Here is a 12,499-nt window from a genome sequence, read left to right as displayed (position 1 = left end):
ATTTGGGGTTCTAAGAATGACAGATATCAATTATACTCATTAAACCAAAAATGTATTTTTTAGGTGTCTAACAGAAATCAATAACAGCAAGTTTTTTGAGATGAGAGAATCAAATCATTTTCAAATAGTTTTACATCTTTCCTTCTAGTCTGTATGCCTTCTATTTTTTTTTTTTTTTTTCTGGCCTTATTGTCCTAAGACCTACAATGTTAAATAAGAGTGAACTGATTTTAGGTCCAATATTTCACCATTACATGTAAGATTCATGTTTTTGAAAGACAGCATTTATAAGATGTAATTAAATCTGCTGAGTTTTTTCATAAATGGGCATTAAATTTTGTCAAATGATGTATCCACGTCTAGTGAAATCATTGTAGGAAAATTCCTTATTCTGTTAATATAGTGAATTAAAGTCCAATTTTAGAATGAGAAACCAACTTTCTGTTGCTTGGGATAAACTCCACTAGATCATAAAAATGATACTTTTATATATTAGTACACAATTTGATAATATTTTATTAATTTTACTGTAATATATTAATTATAATTAATTTAATATTAAATATTTGTGATTTTTATACATTATATTTATTTTTACATAAAAATTATATATACATATACATATATATATATTAACAGTTTGTCTCATTCATATCAATGTTATGCTGGCCTCATCACATAAGTTAGAAACTGATTCTTCCACCTCTGTTCTCTGAAAAAGTTTGTGTAAGATTGGTGTTCTTTCTCCTATAAGAGTTCCATAGAATTCACCAGTAAAACCATGTGGTTCTCTCTATGGAAACTTTTTTGATAATGAATTCAATTTCTTGAACAGATACATAGCTATTCAGATTTTTTTATTTTATACTGGGTCACTTTTGGTAAGCATATTTAAGAAGTTTGCCAATTTTATCTTAATTGTTCAATTCATAGCATAAAGCTGATCACAATGTTCTTTTATCTATTCCTTAATAACTGTGGGGTCTTTAGTGAAACTCTTCTTTCATTCTTGATCAATTTTCGGTCTCTCATTTTTTTGATCAGTCTAGCCAGGGGTTTATTTTTAATAATCATTTCCAAGAACCAACTTTTGGCTTTGTTACTTTTCTCGTTTGTCTTTTTTCTGTTTCATTGATTTCTGCTCAAATGTTTATTTTTTCTTTTTTTCCAATGTGCTTTGGGTATACTTTACTCCTTTTCTAGTTTCTTAGAGTAAAACCTTGATTTACTCATTTTAGGTATTTCTTTCTACTGTAAATATTATTACAGTTCAATATCCTTCTTAGCACCACTTCAGCTACATTCACAAATTTTATATTTTATTATTTTCTAGTTTAAAATATTTCCAAATTTTCCTTCTGACTTTTTTGAGCTGTGTATTATTTAGAGGTGCACTTCCAAATATTTGGATTTGGGTTTTTATAGCTTCTAGCTCAAGATTCTTAAGTTTACTGTGGCCACAGATCATACTCAGTATTATTCCAATCATTTTAAACTTATGTAGACTTGCACTCTAGCCCAGCAAGTCTTTTGGTAAGAATGCGAAGTGCCCTTGAAAAGAATAGGTGCCCTGCAGTCACTGAATATAATATTCTATAAAGAACAATTAGATCAGTTGATAATTAGTGATATTCATACCATGTACCTATCAACAAACTGAAAGATCTGTTACATCAATCACTAAAAGAGGAATGTTAAAATCTTCAACTGTTACTGTGGATCTATTTCTTCATTATTTTTTTAATTTTATTTTTTATATTAGTTAATATGCAATGCAATTTTGGTTTCAGAAGTAGAATTCAGTGATTCATCACTTACATACAACACCCAGTGCTCATCACAAGTGCCCTCCTTAATACCCACCACCCACCCCCCTCCATCAACCTTCAGTTTGTTCTCTATCATTAAGAGTCTCTTGTGGTTTTTTTCCCTTTCTTCTCTTTCCCCGCCCATTCCCATACATTCATCTATTTTGTTTCTTAAATTCCACAAATGAGTGAAATCATATGATACTTGTCCTTCTCTGACTTATTTCGCTTAGCGTAATACATTCTAGCTCCATCCAAACTCTTTCCAGGCATTACCTTGATTCCAAAACCAAAGGCCCCACAAAAAAGAACTACAGGCCACTACATCCCTGATGAACATGGATGCAAAAATTCCCAACAAGATACTAGCAAATCAAATTCAACAGTACATTAAAAGAACTATTCCCCATGACCAAGTGGGATTTATTACTGGGCTGCAGGGTTGGTTCAATAGTCACAAATCAATCAACATGATACACCACATTAATAAAAGGATAAAAGAACCATATGATCCTCTCAATAGATGCAGAAAAATTTTGACATAATAAATATATTTGACAAAATACAGCATCCATTCTTGATTTAAAAAAAAAAACCCTCAGCAAAGTAGGGATAGATAGAACATACCTCAATAAAGTAGGGATAATATAACATACCTCAACATCATAAAGGCCATATACAAAAGACCCACAGCTAATATCATCCTCAATGGGGAAAAACTGAGAGCCCTTCCCCTACAATAGGAACAACACAAGGATACCCACTCTCAACATTACTATTTAATATAGTACTAGAAATCTTAGCCTCGGTAATCAGAAAACAAAAAGAAATAAAGGGTATACAAATCAGCAAGGAAGACAAACTGTCACTATTTGCAGATGACATGATACTCTATGTAGAAAACCTGAAAGACTCCACCAAAACCTTGCTAGAACTAATGCATGAATTCAGCAAAGTCGCAGGATATAAAATCAACGTGCAGATATCTGTTGCATTTCTGTGCACCAATAACAAAGCAATAAATCTAAAGAGGTAAAAATTCTGTATTCCAAAAACTGTCGAACACATATGAAAGGTATTGAAGAGGACACACACAAAAAAATGGAAAAACATTCCATGTTCATGGAAGGAAGAACAAACATTCCTTAAGTTATTTTAATACTTCATATGTTTTGTATCTTATTTTTAGGATCATAACTAACTTATGAATGTTATATCTACATTATAATCAAATGTTTCTTAATCTGGTATTACTTCATTTTCTTTATCTGACATTAAATATGGCTATTTCAGTCTTCTAATGTATAGTTTTTCCTCTCTTTTTCTATTCATTGATTGTCAACTTATCAGTATCTTTTTCTTTGTAGGAAATTTCTTAAGACCCAAATGTTTGCTGTCTCTACCTATTCTGAAAATCTTTGCATTTTAATTATTTAGTCACTCACATGTAATGCACTTATTGATTAGGGCTACTATTTTCCTATTTGTTTCCTTTTTTCTTCATCCCTTTCTGTTCCCCTATTCTTCCATCTCTGCCCTTTGGGGTTTGTTTTCTGTTTGTTTTAGAATTTTATTTTGGCTATATCTTTTTGCATATTATTTAATGGTTTTTCTAGTCAGTGCTGTCCAGTAGATCTTTCTTTCTGTGGTGATGAAAATGTTATATAATTTGAAATGGGCAACAGTCACTAGCTACATGTGGCTACTGAACATCTAAGATTAGATTAATGTATTTGAGGGACTGAATTTTTCATTTTAGTTTTAAGTAGGTTTACATAGCCACATGGTGTTATTGTCTATCATACTCCAAAACACAGCTATAGAAAGGTAAGAAGTGACTCGACTGAAAATAAGTTTAGTGTACCTCATTATAAACTGAGGGCATATTAATGTTTTCTATAATTTAAAAGACAGTAAAATTAAACCCCAAAAGAAAGCAGAATCCTTAGGGAATAATATTTGTAACTACAAGCTAAGCACTAAGGATGTTTGTTTGCTAGGAGCTATTTCTAGATCTTTCAGTTCATAGTTTATAAGAGTATACAATTTTTTTTCACAGAAATTAACCATTAGTTTATACTGACATTTCTATTTCAAAGTACAATAAGTTGAATCAAATCCCAACCTTAAATCTGAAATATAAATATTTTCTAGGTATTAAAAATTAATGTGTTCCACTTCATGTAAAATTTAAGAACCTTAAAGTCACATAGATTCACATACCATTATACCATTTGCTTACCCCATGTGGTAGAGCTGTCATATATGTTACCTCTAAGTATAAAATAAACCCCACTATATATGGCATTGTTTTCTTTTAAAGAGTCCTATGTACTAACAAGAAATTAAAAGAAAAACAACAGGCTTTTATACTCACTCACCCGCTTGCAATTTCTTTTTAATGTGAAAATTCAAATACCCAACTGGTATCCTTGTCCTTCAACCTGAAGAAATTCCTTTAGTGTTAAATAAAACACAGGTCTGCTGTAAAATACTTTCTTAGCCTTTAAAAGTTTATTTCACTTTAAAAAAAATTTTTTTTTGGATATTTTTGCTGGATATAGAATTCTAGGTGGACTGGGCTTTCCCCTTTCATCAAAGATATTCTATTATCTTCTGGCCTCCACAGTTTGCAATGAGACACCCGCAAACTTTTTTGTTGTTCCCTGTATGTATGATTTTCTATGGCTTCTTTCAAGATTTTCTCTTTCTCTTTAGTTTTCAGCAGTTTGTATGTCTATAAGTGGGCCTTGCTGTGGTTTCCATTGTATTTTCATTCTTTGCATATTCTTCCTTGAGATTCACTAAGTTTCTTGATCTTTAAGTTTACATTTTTTAAGATGTTTAGAAATTCAGCTTTTGTTCAAATATTTTTCTATCCCACTTTCCTTCTCCTCCATTTGATACACCAACCAAACATATTAAATTTTTAGATGAGGTCTCACAAAAATTACTTCAAATAAAAGGTATTTACTTCTAGAATTTAAGTTTTTATTTATTTTGAGAGAGACAAAGACAGCATGGGTTGGGGAGGGGGAGAGAGAGAGGGAGGGAGGGGGAGGGGGAGGGAGAGGGACAGGGGGAGGAGGAGGGAGAGAGGGAGAGAGGGAGAGAGGGAGAGAGAGAGAGAGAGAGAGAGAGAGAGAGAGAATCTCAAGCAGGCTCTGAGCTGCCAGTACAGGGCCTAAAGTGGGGCTAGAACTCACAAAACCATGAGATCATGACCTAAGCTGAAACCAAGAATCAGACGCTTAACTGACTGAGCCACCCAGGCACCCCAGATCTAGAATTTCTATCTGGTTCTTTTATATAGCTTCTATTTCTCTATTATAATTTCCAATTTGTTCATTTATTACTAGCATATTTCCCTTTACATGCTACTTATAACAACTTCTTCAAAGTCCTTGATAAATAATTTCAGTTTAATCATCATTCCTAATCTACTAGATGCCTTTTTCTGGGTAAGAATCACATTTCTCTTATTCTTCATATGTCTAGTAATTATGGATGATATCCAATATACTATGAAAGGTATATTCCCCAATGCTGATTTTAATTTAGCAGTTAACATGGCAAATTCAAACTCTAAACTCTAACCTCTGTGGTAAGATTATCTGATATCAGTGAAGTCCAAGTTCAGGAGACAGTCTTAACATCTGAACCATATGAACACAGAGTTTAGGTGCCCCCTAGGTACTTCTCTACTTTCCAGAGACCTCCTTCCATTTTCCAGCTTCTCTTCTGCTTCTCTTCTGCTAAACCTTCTCTTCTGCTTTTTTCAAACTTGTTAGAGATGGATTTCTATCTGTGGAGCACCAACTGGTACCTGCCCTCAAGCAAAAGTCTGTTAAATCCAGAATTTCAAACAGTATCAATCTTTTCATCTACATAGTGACTCACCTCCATCTTTTCCCCTCTATTTAGCCATTCCAGTACTTTTAACTAGTTGATTTTTTAAGCCATTTTTCCTGAGTTTATGTTTCTACCGGAAAGAACTAGCCTACCATTATAGAAAGTAGAACTTAATTTTTTAAGATTATTTTATGACATCCACTGAAACTTTCCCAGGCTCCCATAAAGTCAAAGACAGGAACCATCGAATAACTTCAGTGAAATTTGCAAACATGTCAACTATATAAAAGCCACTGAATTATAATAGAACATTGTATAGGTGCTTCAGAATTTCTTTTTTGGCACATTTCTCTAAAGGATAGCATCTTTTCTTCACCCATCCCTGCTTCAAATAATCCTGAAAATTTTCTATTAGATTTAAACCAAAGGGCAAAAGCTTACTTATCTTTTTTTGCTTTGGTTGATTGGTTTGTTTCAGGGTTTTTTGAGAGAGTTTGTTTTTTCATAGCATGTCTGGTATATATCACTCTTTATTAAGAGAAAAATGACAGTAAAAATATTGTGAAAGGAAAACATCCTTGAAAAATATAACTCCCATGGAACACTGGTAGTTCTAGCCACTTATTTTGAAAACAAAAATTAGAAATGAAAAAAAGAAGAAGAGAAACTGGAGAAGCTGGTGATTGTAACCGAATATAGATAAAGTCTAGATGAAGTAATTTCTGAGAGAGATACTCAAATCATTTCTTACCTTTTGACAGCTCCGGTCAATAGGATCCACTGGAGTAGATCTGGGATGGGTTACTCTAACATCATCTCTTCCACATTCCAGATTGGCCCATAATTCAGTTATAAGTGCATTAATAAACCCTGAGAAGAATTATATACATATTTACAGTATACAATTTCTTGGAATTATGGAAGAAAGATATAATTATCCCTCTGACAAGATTGGTTCTCACTGACAAAAGACACATACTTACATCTTCTGTAAGAAATAACCTTTAAACTTAGTAGAAATTATATCTCCTGTTGTTAATTATACCTATATGATACCTCATTATCCTAAAACTATATAATGACTAAATTCTGAGAGACCATTTCCCTAAAGAACTGAATTTTGAGTCTCTGGATTTATCACTTGGCCAATAACGTCTCACCATGCTTTTCTGAAAAATAAGGTTTACCCTTTACTCTTCGAGTGAGAAAGGCAGCTGAAAGGTGGTATGTGTTTGTATGTATATGTGTATGTTGTGTATCAGGAGGCAGGGTAGGCACTTAAAAGAGTTTAAGTGTGTTCCTTATTCTAATATAACTGTTTCTATAATTCCTATGCTGAAAACAATTCTTCATTTCACACAATTTTGGCTCAATACAGTCTAAATTCTGAATCAGGTACTATATATCTAAATGAAAGTGATTATTAAGGCGATTATTATTTTATGAAGAATCAAATTACATTTTAAAAAAGTGTAAAACAGAACACCTAATCATAAAATCAGTAAATTCATAATAACATTAGAACAGAAAGGTTCCTCTGGTATAACAGGAAAAAAAAAAAGCTCTGAAATCAAGAATATCAGGGATCAAATTACAAATATGCAGTCTTAGTAGTCGTGTCCTTAGATTTGTTCAACTTCTTAGAGCATCAGGTCCCCTGTTGGAAAACTGAAACAGTGCTATTTTCGATGGTTGCCATGAAGTATAAATGGGACAATACATATGAAGTTCCTAACATAGTACCCTAAGAGATCATAGGAATTCAAGCAATGTTAATCTCCCTTCCTTTGTCCTGTAAAATTATTGCAATTAATCCTCTCACGGGAAGCTTGACAGTATTGGGCTCAGAAGCTTAATGACTTGACCAACAGGGAAATCTGAGATTGTACCTCCAAATGCTTCCACTAATATGCCCCTGAGTATAGCAATATGTTAGATTTTACACTAAGTAGAAGAAAAAATAAGTCGTTCAGTTTAGGACAACTTCTTCCAAGAAGCACGTTTCATAATACAAGTACTCCAAATTAGCTTAGCCGAAAAGTTTTTAAGATATATTATAGTAAAATATTTTCACTTAAGGAAAGGACCAATTATGGTCAGTGATGTTCTAGTTCATCAACACTAAACTTTGAAAAATATAACCATAACATCTCTATTGGAAGTTATGTCTTGTCTCTCTGGTCTAGGGTTCAGATAGCCTTAAGGTATATTAAATTCCCAATGTTTAAACTCTTAAAAATTCAATCCATTGTAGATAATATATGCTGACTGCAAATACAGCGGTAAAAGTGGTGAAAACTAAGCTTTCAAGGGCAAAAGAGAAAGAAGAAGAATAAGGAAATAGTATGTATGTATGATAATTATTGTGGTTGTGTATATTTTGATGCATATACAGGCCACTAAAACTGAGCATTAAGAAATCATGTAAGATTTAAGAGGGAAAAAAAATCTTGTAAGATTCAACTGTACTGAAAGGGGATTTATAAGATGAAGACAATTGCTTAAGCATCAAGTACTTCTCAGTTTAATTCATTATGTTCCATTGTTCTGAGGAAAGAGAACAAGGCTGTGTATATATACTTCAAGGGAAAAAAAAATCCCATTGCAATTTCATGGAAGAGAAAAGATAAAGGAAACCTTGTAACTTTCCCTTACCTAAGGCCAAACCTGCGAAAAAGAACTTTATAGAGTAAATATCCTGAGAGCTGATCATGCCAGTTAAATTTTCTACTGGCTTGCTCATTTTATTTAAAATTATTAACATTCTGATTAAAAGAAAAAACCTACCTGAACTTTGTAGTGCCACTGCACCTGCTGCTGTTGATGACACTTGTGTAACCAAAACTCCATAGCCAAACTTTTTATGCCTGCTGATCTAACAAAATGAATAAGGAACAATGAAAAGCAGGAAAACATAAAATGCTAATATTTTATTTATATGTTACATGTAGGTTACTGATTCTTCTTGTTAGAATACTAGACATTCTTTTAAGTAAACATAATGAGCAGCAAAACAAACTCAGACACCCTGTCAATGAGTTAATATTTTGGGGGTTCTCATTTCAGATAGAGGTTCTGGTCCCAGCTGTAAAATTAAGTAGCGTTTTGCTTTGAACAAGTCACTTCCCTCTCTAGGTTAAAACAAAAGACTTTGACCATGATGGAGATTAACATTCCTTCCAAATTTAAATGCTGTTATTTTATTCCTTAGGTCAGTCTCTCAATAATAAATTTCCTCGCATATAAATCTGTATTGACTGTCAGCCAAACTATACTCTTAATTAAAAAAAAAAAAAAACTTAAAAAAATAATATCTTCTCAATGGCAATCATTTTTAGAGGAAATGTGATTTTTTTCCCTAAAGTAATTATATATATATTAAACACACAAAGAATACTGATCATTAACATACAAATTTATAAATAGTGTTGTAGAAAACACTGGACAATTTGCATGTCACAAAGAGTACTATACATGTATTCCTGGTAGGGTACACAAGGATCACTCCTGGCAGAAAACAATACGGAAATAACAGAAAATAAACAGTGTTCCTCCTTAGATCTTAGCTAAGACCAGGTTGGCTAATAAAATTGTTGATATCTAAACAAAGTTAACCATTCACAATTTGTATTTTTTCAACATTTCATTAAAAGAATTGATTTTTTAAAAAAGGACCTGTTTTAATCAAATTTTTAAGATATAAACTGTGCATTCAGTCTTGAAGGCAAAAAAAAAAAAAGTAGACAGGGAACTAAAAGCCCATGGGAAAGAATTAGATTGGATTTTCTATTCATGTCTCCATTTGTTTGCCTTCCTTTTCCATTTTTATTACTCATATTTTCCACTTTCCTTGAACCTGCCATACATTAGTTTTGTAGTTAGATGACAGAGAGGTACAAAAATATGAATGGCTATTTTTTTTCCCCACTCTCCTTCCATAATAACCAAATAAATACCTTACTGATCAATCAACCCCATTGACCCTGCTGACTTAGATATCAGCAGCCACAGGGGCTTCCTAGATTCACACTAAGTACTGAAAAGGAAGAGGCAAAGAAAAACTTCATAGAAGTTAGAGATGCTTTACTAAGACTCAGCTTTCATGAAACACAAATTTGAGTTCGAGTCTTACTGCTGTAAGTAGATGTGAGAGTATGTGCAGATCAGTTAACAAGCCTGGGTCTCTACTTTCTCTTCAGCAAAATTAAGGAAATGGCCTAGTGGCTTTCTTACAAGATAATGGAGAATTTAAATTTTCAAAAAATTTCTTGAATAGCATAAAGCACCATTAAACTATTGTATTATATTACAAGGTTGTAAGTTACTGAGGTTCAGGGAACAGTGTCTTCTATTATAACAACCAGTGTGGTACAAAGACTAGGGTTGTTTTTTTTTTTTTATTCATAAATGTTAAAACAGAGACATCTATTCCTAGCCGTATTATCACAATAGCAATAGTTGTGTATGCACAGTCTCAGGCATCTGATAAGTGTCTTTGAATTGCTTCAATATTTTCAAAAATGTAAAAAAACAAAACAAAACAAATGGCTAACTAGTACACAAGGTGATTCAAACTCACCAACAGAGAAATTCAAATTAAAATGGCCATATATGTAAACTTAAAAATCCTGAGAAACTTCAGGATTTACTATAGTCTGAATGTTTGTGTCACCTCCAAATTTCGTATGTTAAAATCCTAACCTCCAAAGGTGAGATAGCAAATGGGACCTTGATTTGGTCATAAGGTGGAGAGAACTCATGAATGGGATTAGTGCTGTTATAAAAAAAGATCCCAGATAGCTCCCGAGCCCGTATCCATGTGAGGATACAATGAGGCATCTGTGACCAGAGAGGGCCCTTCTCTGACCACATTGGCATCCTGATCATGGACTTCCAGCCTCCAGAACTGAGCAGTAAATTTCTGTTTATAAACCACCCAGTCTATGGTATTTTAACAGCCCAAATGGACTAAGACAACATTCTACAAGATATATACATATCCCAGGATATTACACATATTAAAAACATTAGCATGGAAGTCTGGGGTAGAGGAATACACACAGGGTGAAATGGAACTGTGAACCAGAAATGACAGGGAATAAAATTAATTAAGACAACATCTTGCATGGACAAATGACAGCAGTATGCCATAAACTGAGGCATGTAAGTAAGTTCTCTATACTTGAAGCCTATTTAAATAATAATTAAAAACACATCTGCTCATATACACCTTATGTCAAACTGATGAACTAATGCTCATAGGTTTTATTTGTGAGGAATGGTCAGGACCGTCTCTCAAAAACTACTTACCTTCACAGGCAAAAACTCTTAAGTTTTTTGTTTTTATAGACTTAAACAAAAGCAGGGAATTAGAACTGAAGAACAAATAAAATCGTATTTACAACCTGGTAACCTAGTAACATCAATATACAACAGCTGTGAGAGACAAAGAAGACACTTTTAAAAGCATACATATAATCCTAAAAAGCCCAAAAGTTCAGGAATGTTTACACCATCACAGCAAAAAGCTGAATACACCTTAATGGACTTAAGAGAAAGGGCTAAATTACACTGTACATTTTATTTAACAGTATCTAAAAATCTACAAATATTTTTCTTTTTAATGTGAGGACCAAATTCTTACTAACGTGTACATTTAGACCCAATAGTGAATTTCCTCCTCCTGAAATTCTGCCCAGCTTTAGTACAACCAGATGTTTGTTATATTTATAACACATCTGGATGGTTAACTATATTTTTCAATTCCATCTGGTTGTTTCCCATCCTGTAAACATATCCATAGATACCAACATCAATTCTAATGCTTTCCTGAAATAATATCAAGTTAAATATTACAATGCTATATGGTTTTTTAATTGAGGTTTAATAACCTCTTCACTCAGAGAAGACAGAATGATGTTCTTAATAGCTTTTACAGCAAGAAAAATTCTTTTTGCCTCTAGCAGATGGTAATTCATACCTGTAATTTTTTTGCGTATCGGTTGAACATAAATGTCAGACATTCGTTGATGGCACCTGTTCTTTGAAGAAATAGTAGTCCTTTGGGAGTGGCAGCAAAATTTAGTAAATCATCTAACAAATTCTCTTCCCAAGCCATACTGAAACAAGCAAAAGAAAGGTATGCATTTCTTTATTATACTCAAAACTAAAAGAAAATATTTCAGCTTAATGTTGTTGATAAACTTAAAGGGTACATATTGAGGACTAAGTATTCAATATTTTTAAAAAAACAGATTTAAAAAAGTATGCTTTCCTTGATAATAATGACTTTTATTGTATTTTCTGCCCAATAATTTTCTTTCACTTTAATTAAATATTAACTGCATGTGTCAGCATTTTTTTACACCTAGATTCTCTCATCTGTGCTTTAAATTCTTTCTCTTCTCTTCTTGTAATTCTGCTGGGCTGGGAGTCCCCAGGCCCCAACTCTCCATTATTTTCATACTTTTTATTTTTTTTTCAAGTATGTACATATGTATGTATCTATGTATGTGTATGTATGTATTTACTTAGAGACAGTGCAAATAGGGGAAGGGCAGAGAGAAAGGGAGAGAATTCCAAGCAGGCTCTGTCCTGCCATCACAGAACCTAATGCGGGGCTTGAAGCCATGAAACCACGAGATCATGACCTGAGCCAAAACCAAGAGTCAGACACTTGACCAACTAAGTCACCCTGCCTCCCCTATATTTTCTTTTCATTACAGAGTATCTGTCCTCTAACTTTCCAAAGCATATCAGGCATAGTATCTTTATTTTAATAGGTTTTTCATTTTACTTTTGGAGAATAACATTGTTTTTTTTCTCAAAACACTTTTAAA

The 12,499-nt window shown here is 32.9% G+C and overlaps 1 protein-coding gene across 5 annotated transcripts in view; it reads right to left on the bottom strand.

The window, feature by feature from the left end:
- TBC1D32 (TBC1 domain family member 32) overlaps positions 1 to 12,499 on the bottom strand; it is a 206,004-nt gene that overhangs the window by 120,874 nt on the left and 72,631 nt on the right. For all 5 annotated transcript variants that reach the window (XM_015068263.3, XM_027056995.2, XM_053222325.1 and 2 more), the window contains 3 exons: positions 11,641 to 11,779; positions 8,448 to 8,535; positions 6,412 to 6,530 (listed from right to left, as the gene is read on the bottom strand). In XM_015068263.3, coding sequence (XP_014923749.1) covers positions 6,412 to 6,530; positions 8,448 to 8,535; positions 11,641 to 11,779 — 346 coding nt within the window. The remainder of the gene's footprint in view (positions 1 to 6,411; positions 6,531 to 8,447; positions 8,536 to 11,640; positions 11,780 to 12,499) is intronic.

The sequence above is a fragment of the Acinonyx jubatus genome, chromosome B2 (assembly GCF_027475565.1).
Source record: "Acinonyx jubatus isolate Ajub_Pintada_27869175 chromosome B2, VMU_Ajub_asm_v1.0, whole genome shotgun sequence".
Classification (NCBI taxonomy): Eukaryota; Metazoa; Chordata; class Mammalia; order Carnivora; family Felidae; genus Acinonyx; species Acinonyx jubatus.
This window is presented reverse-complemented; position numbering and strand designations above follow the sequence as displayed.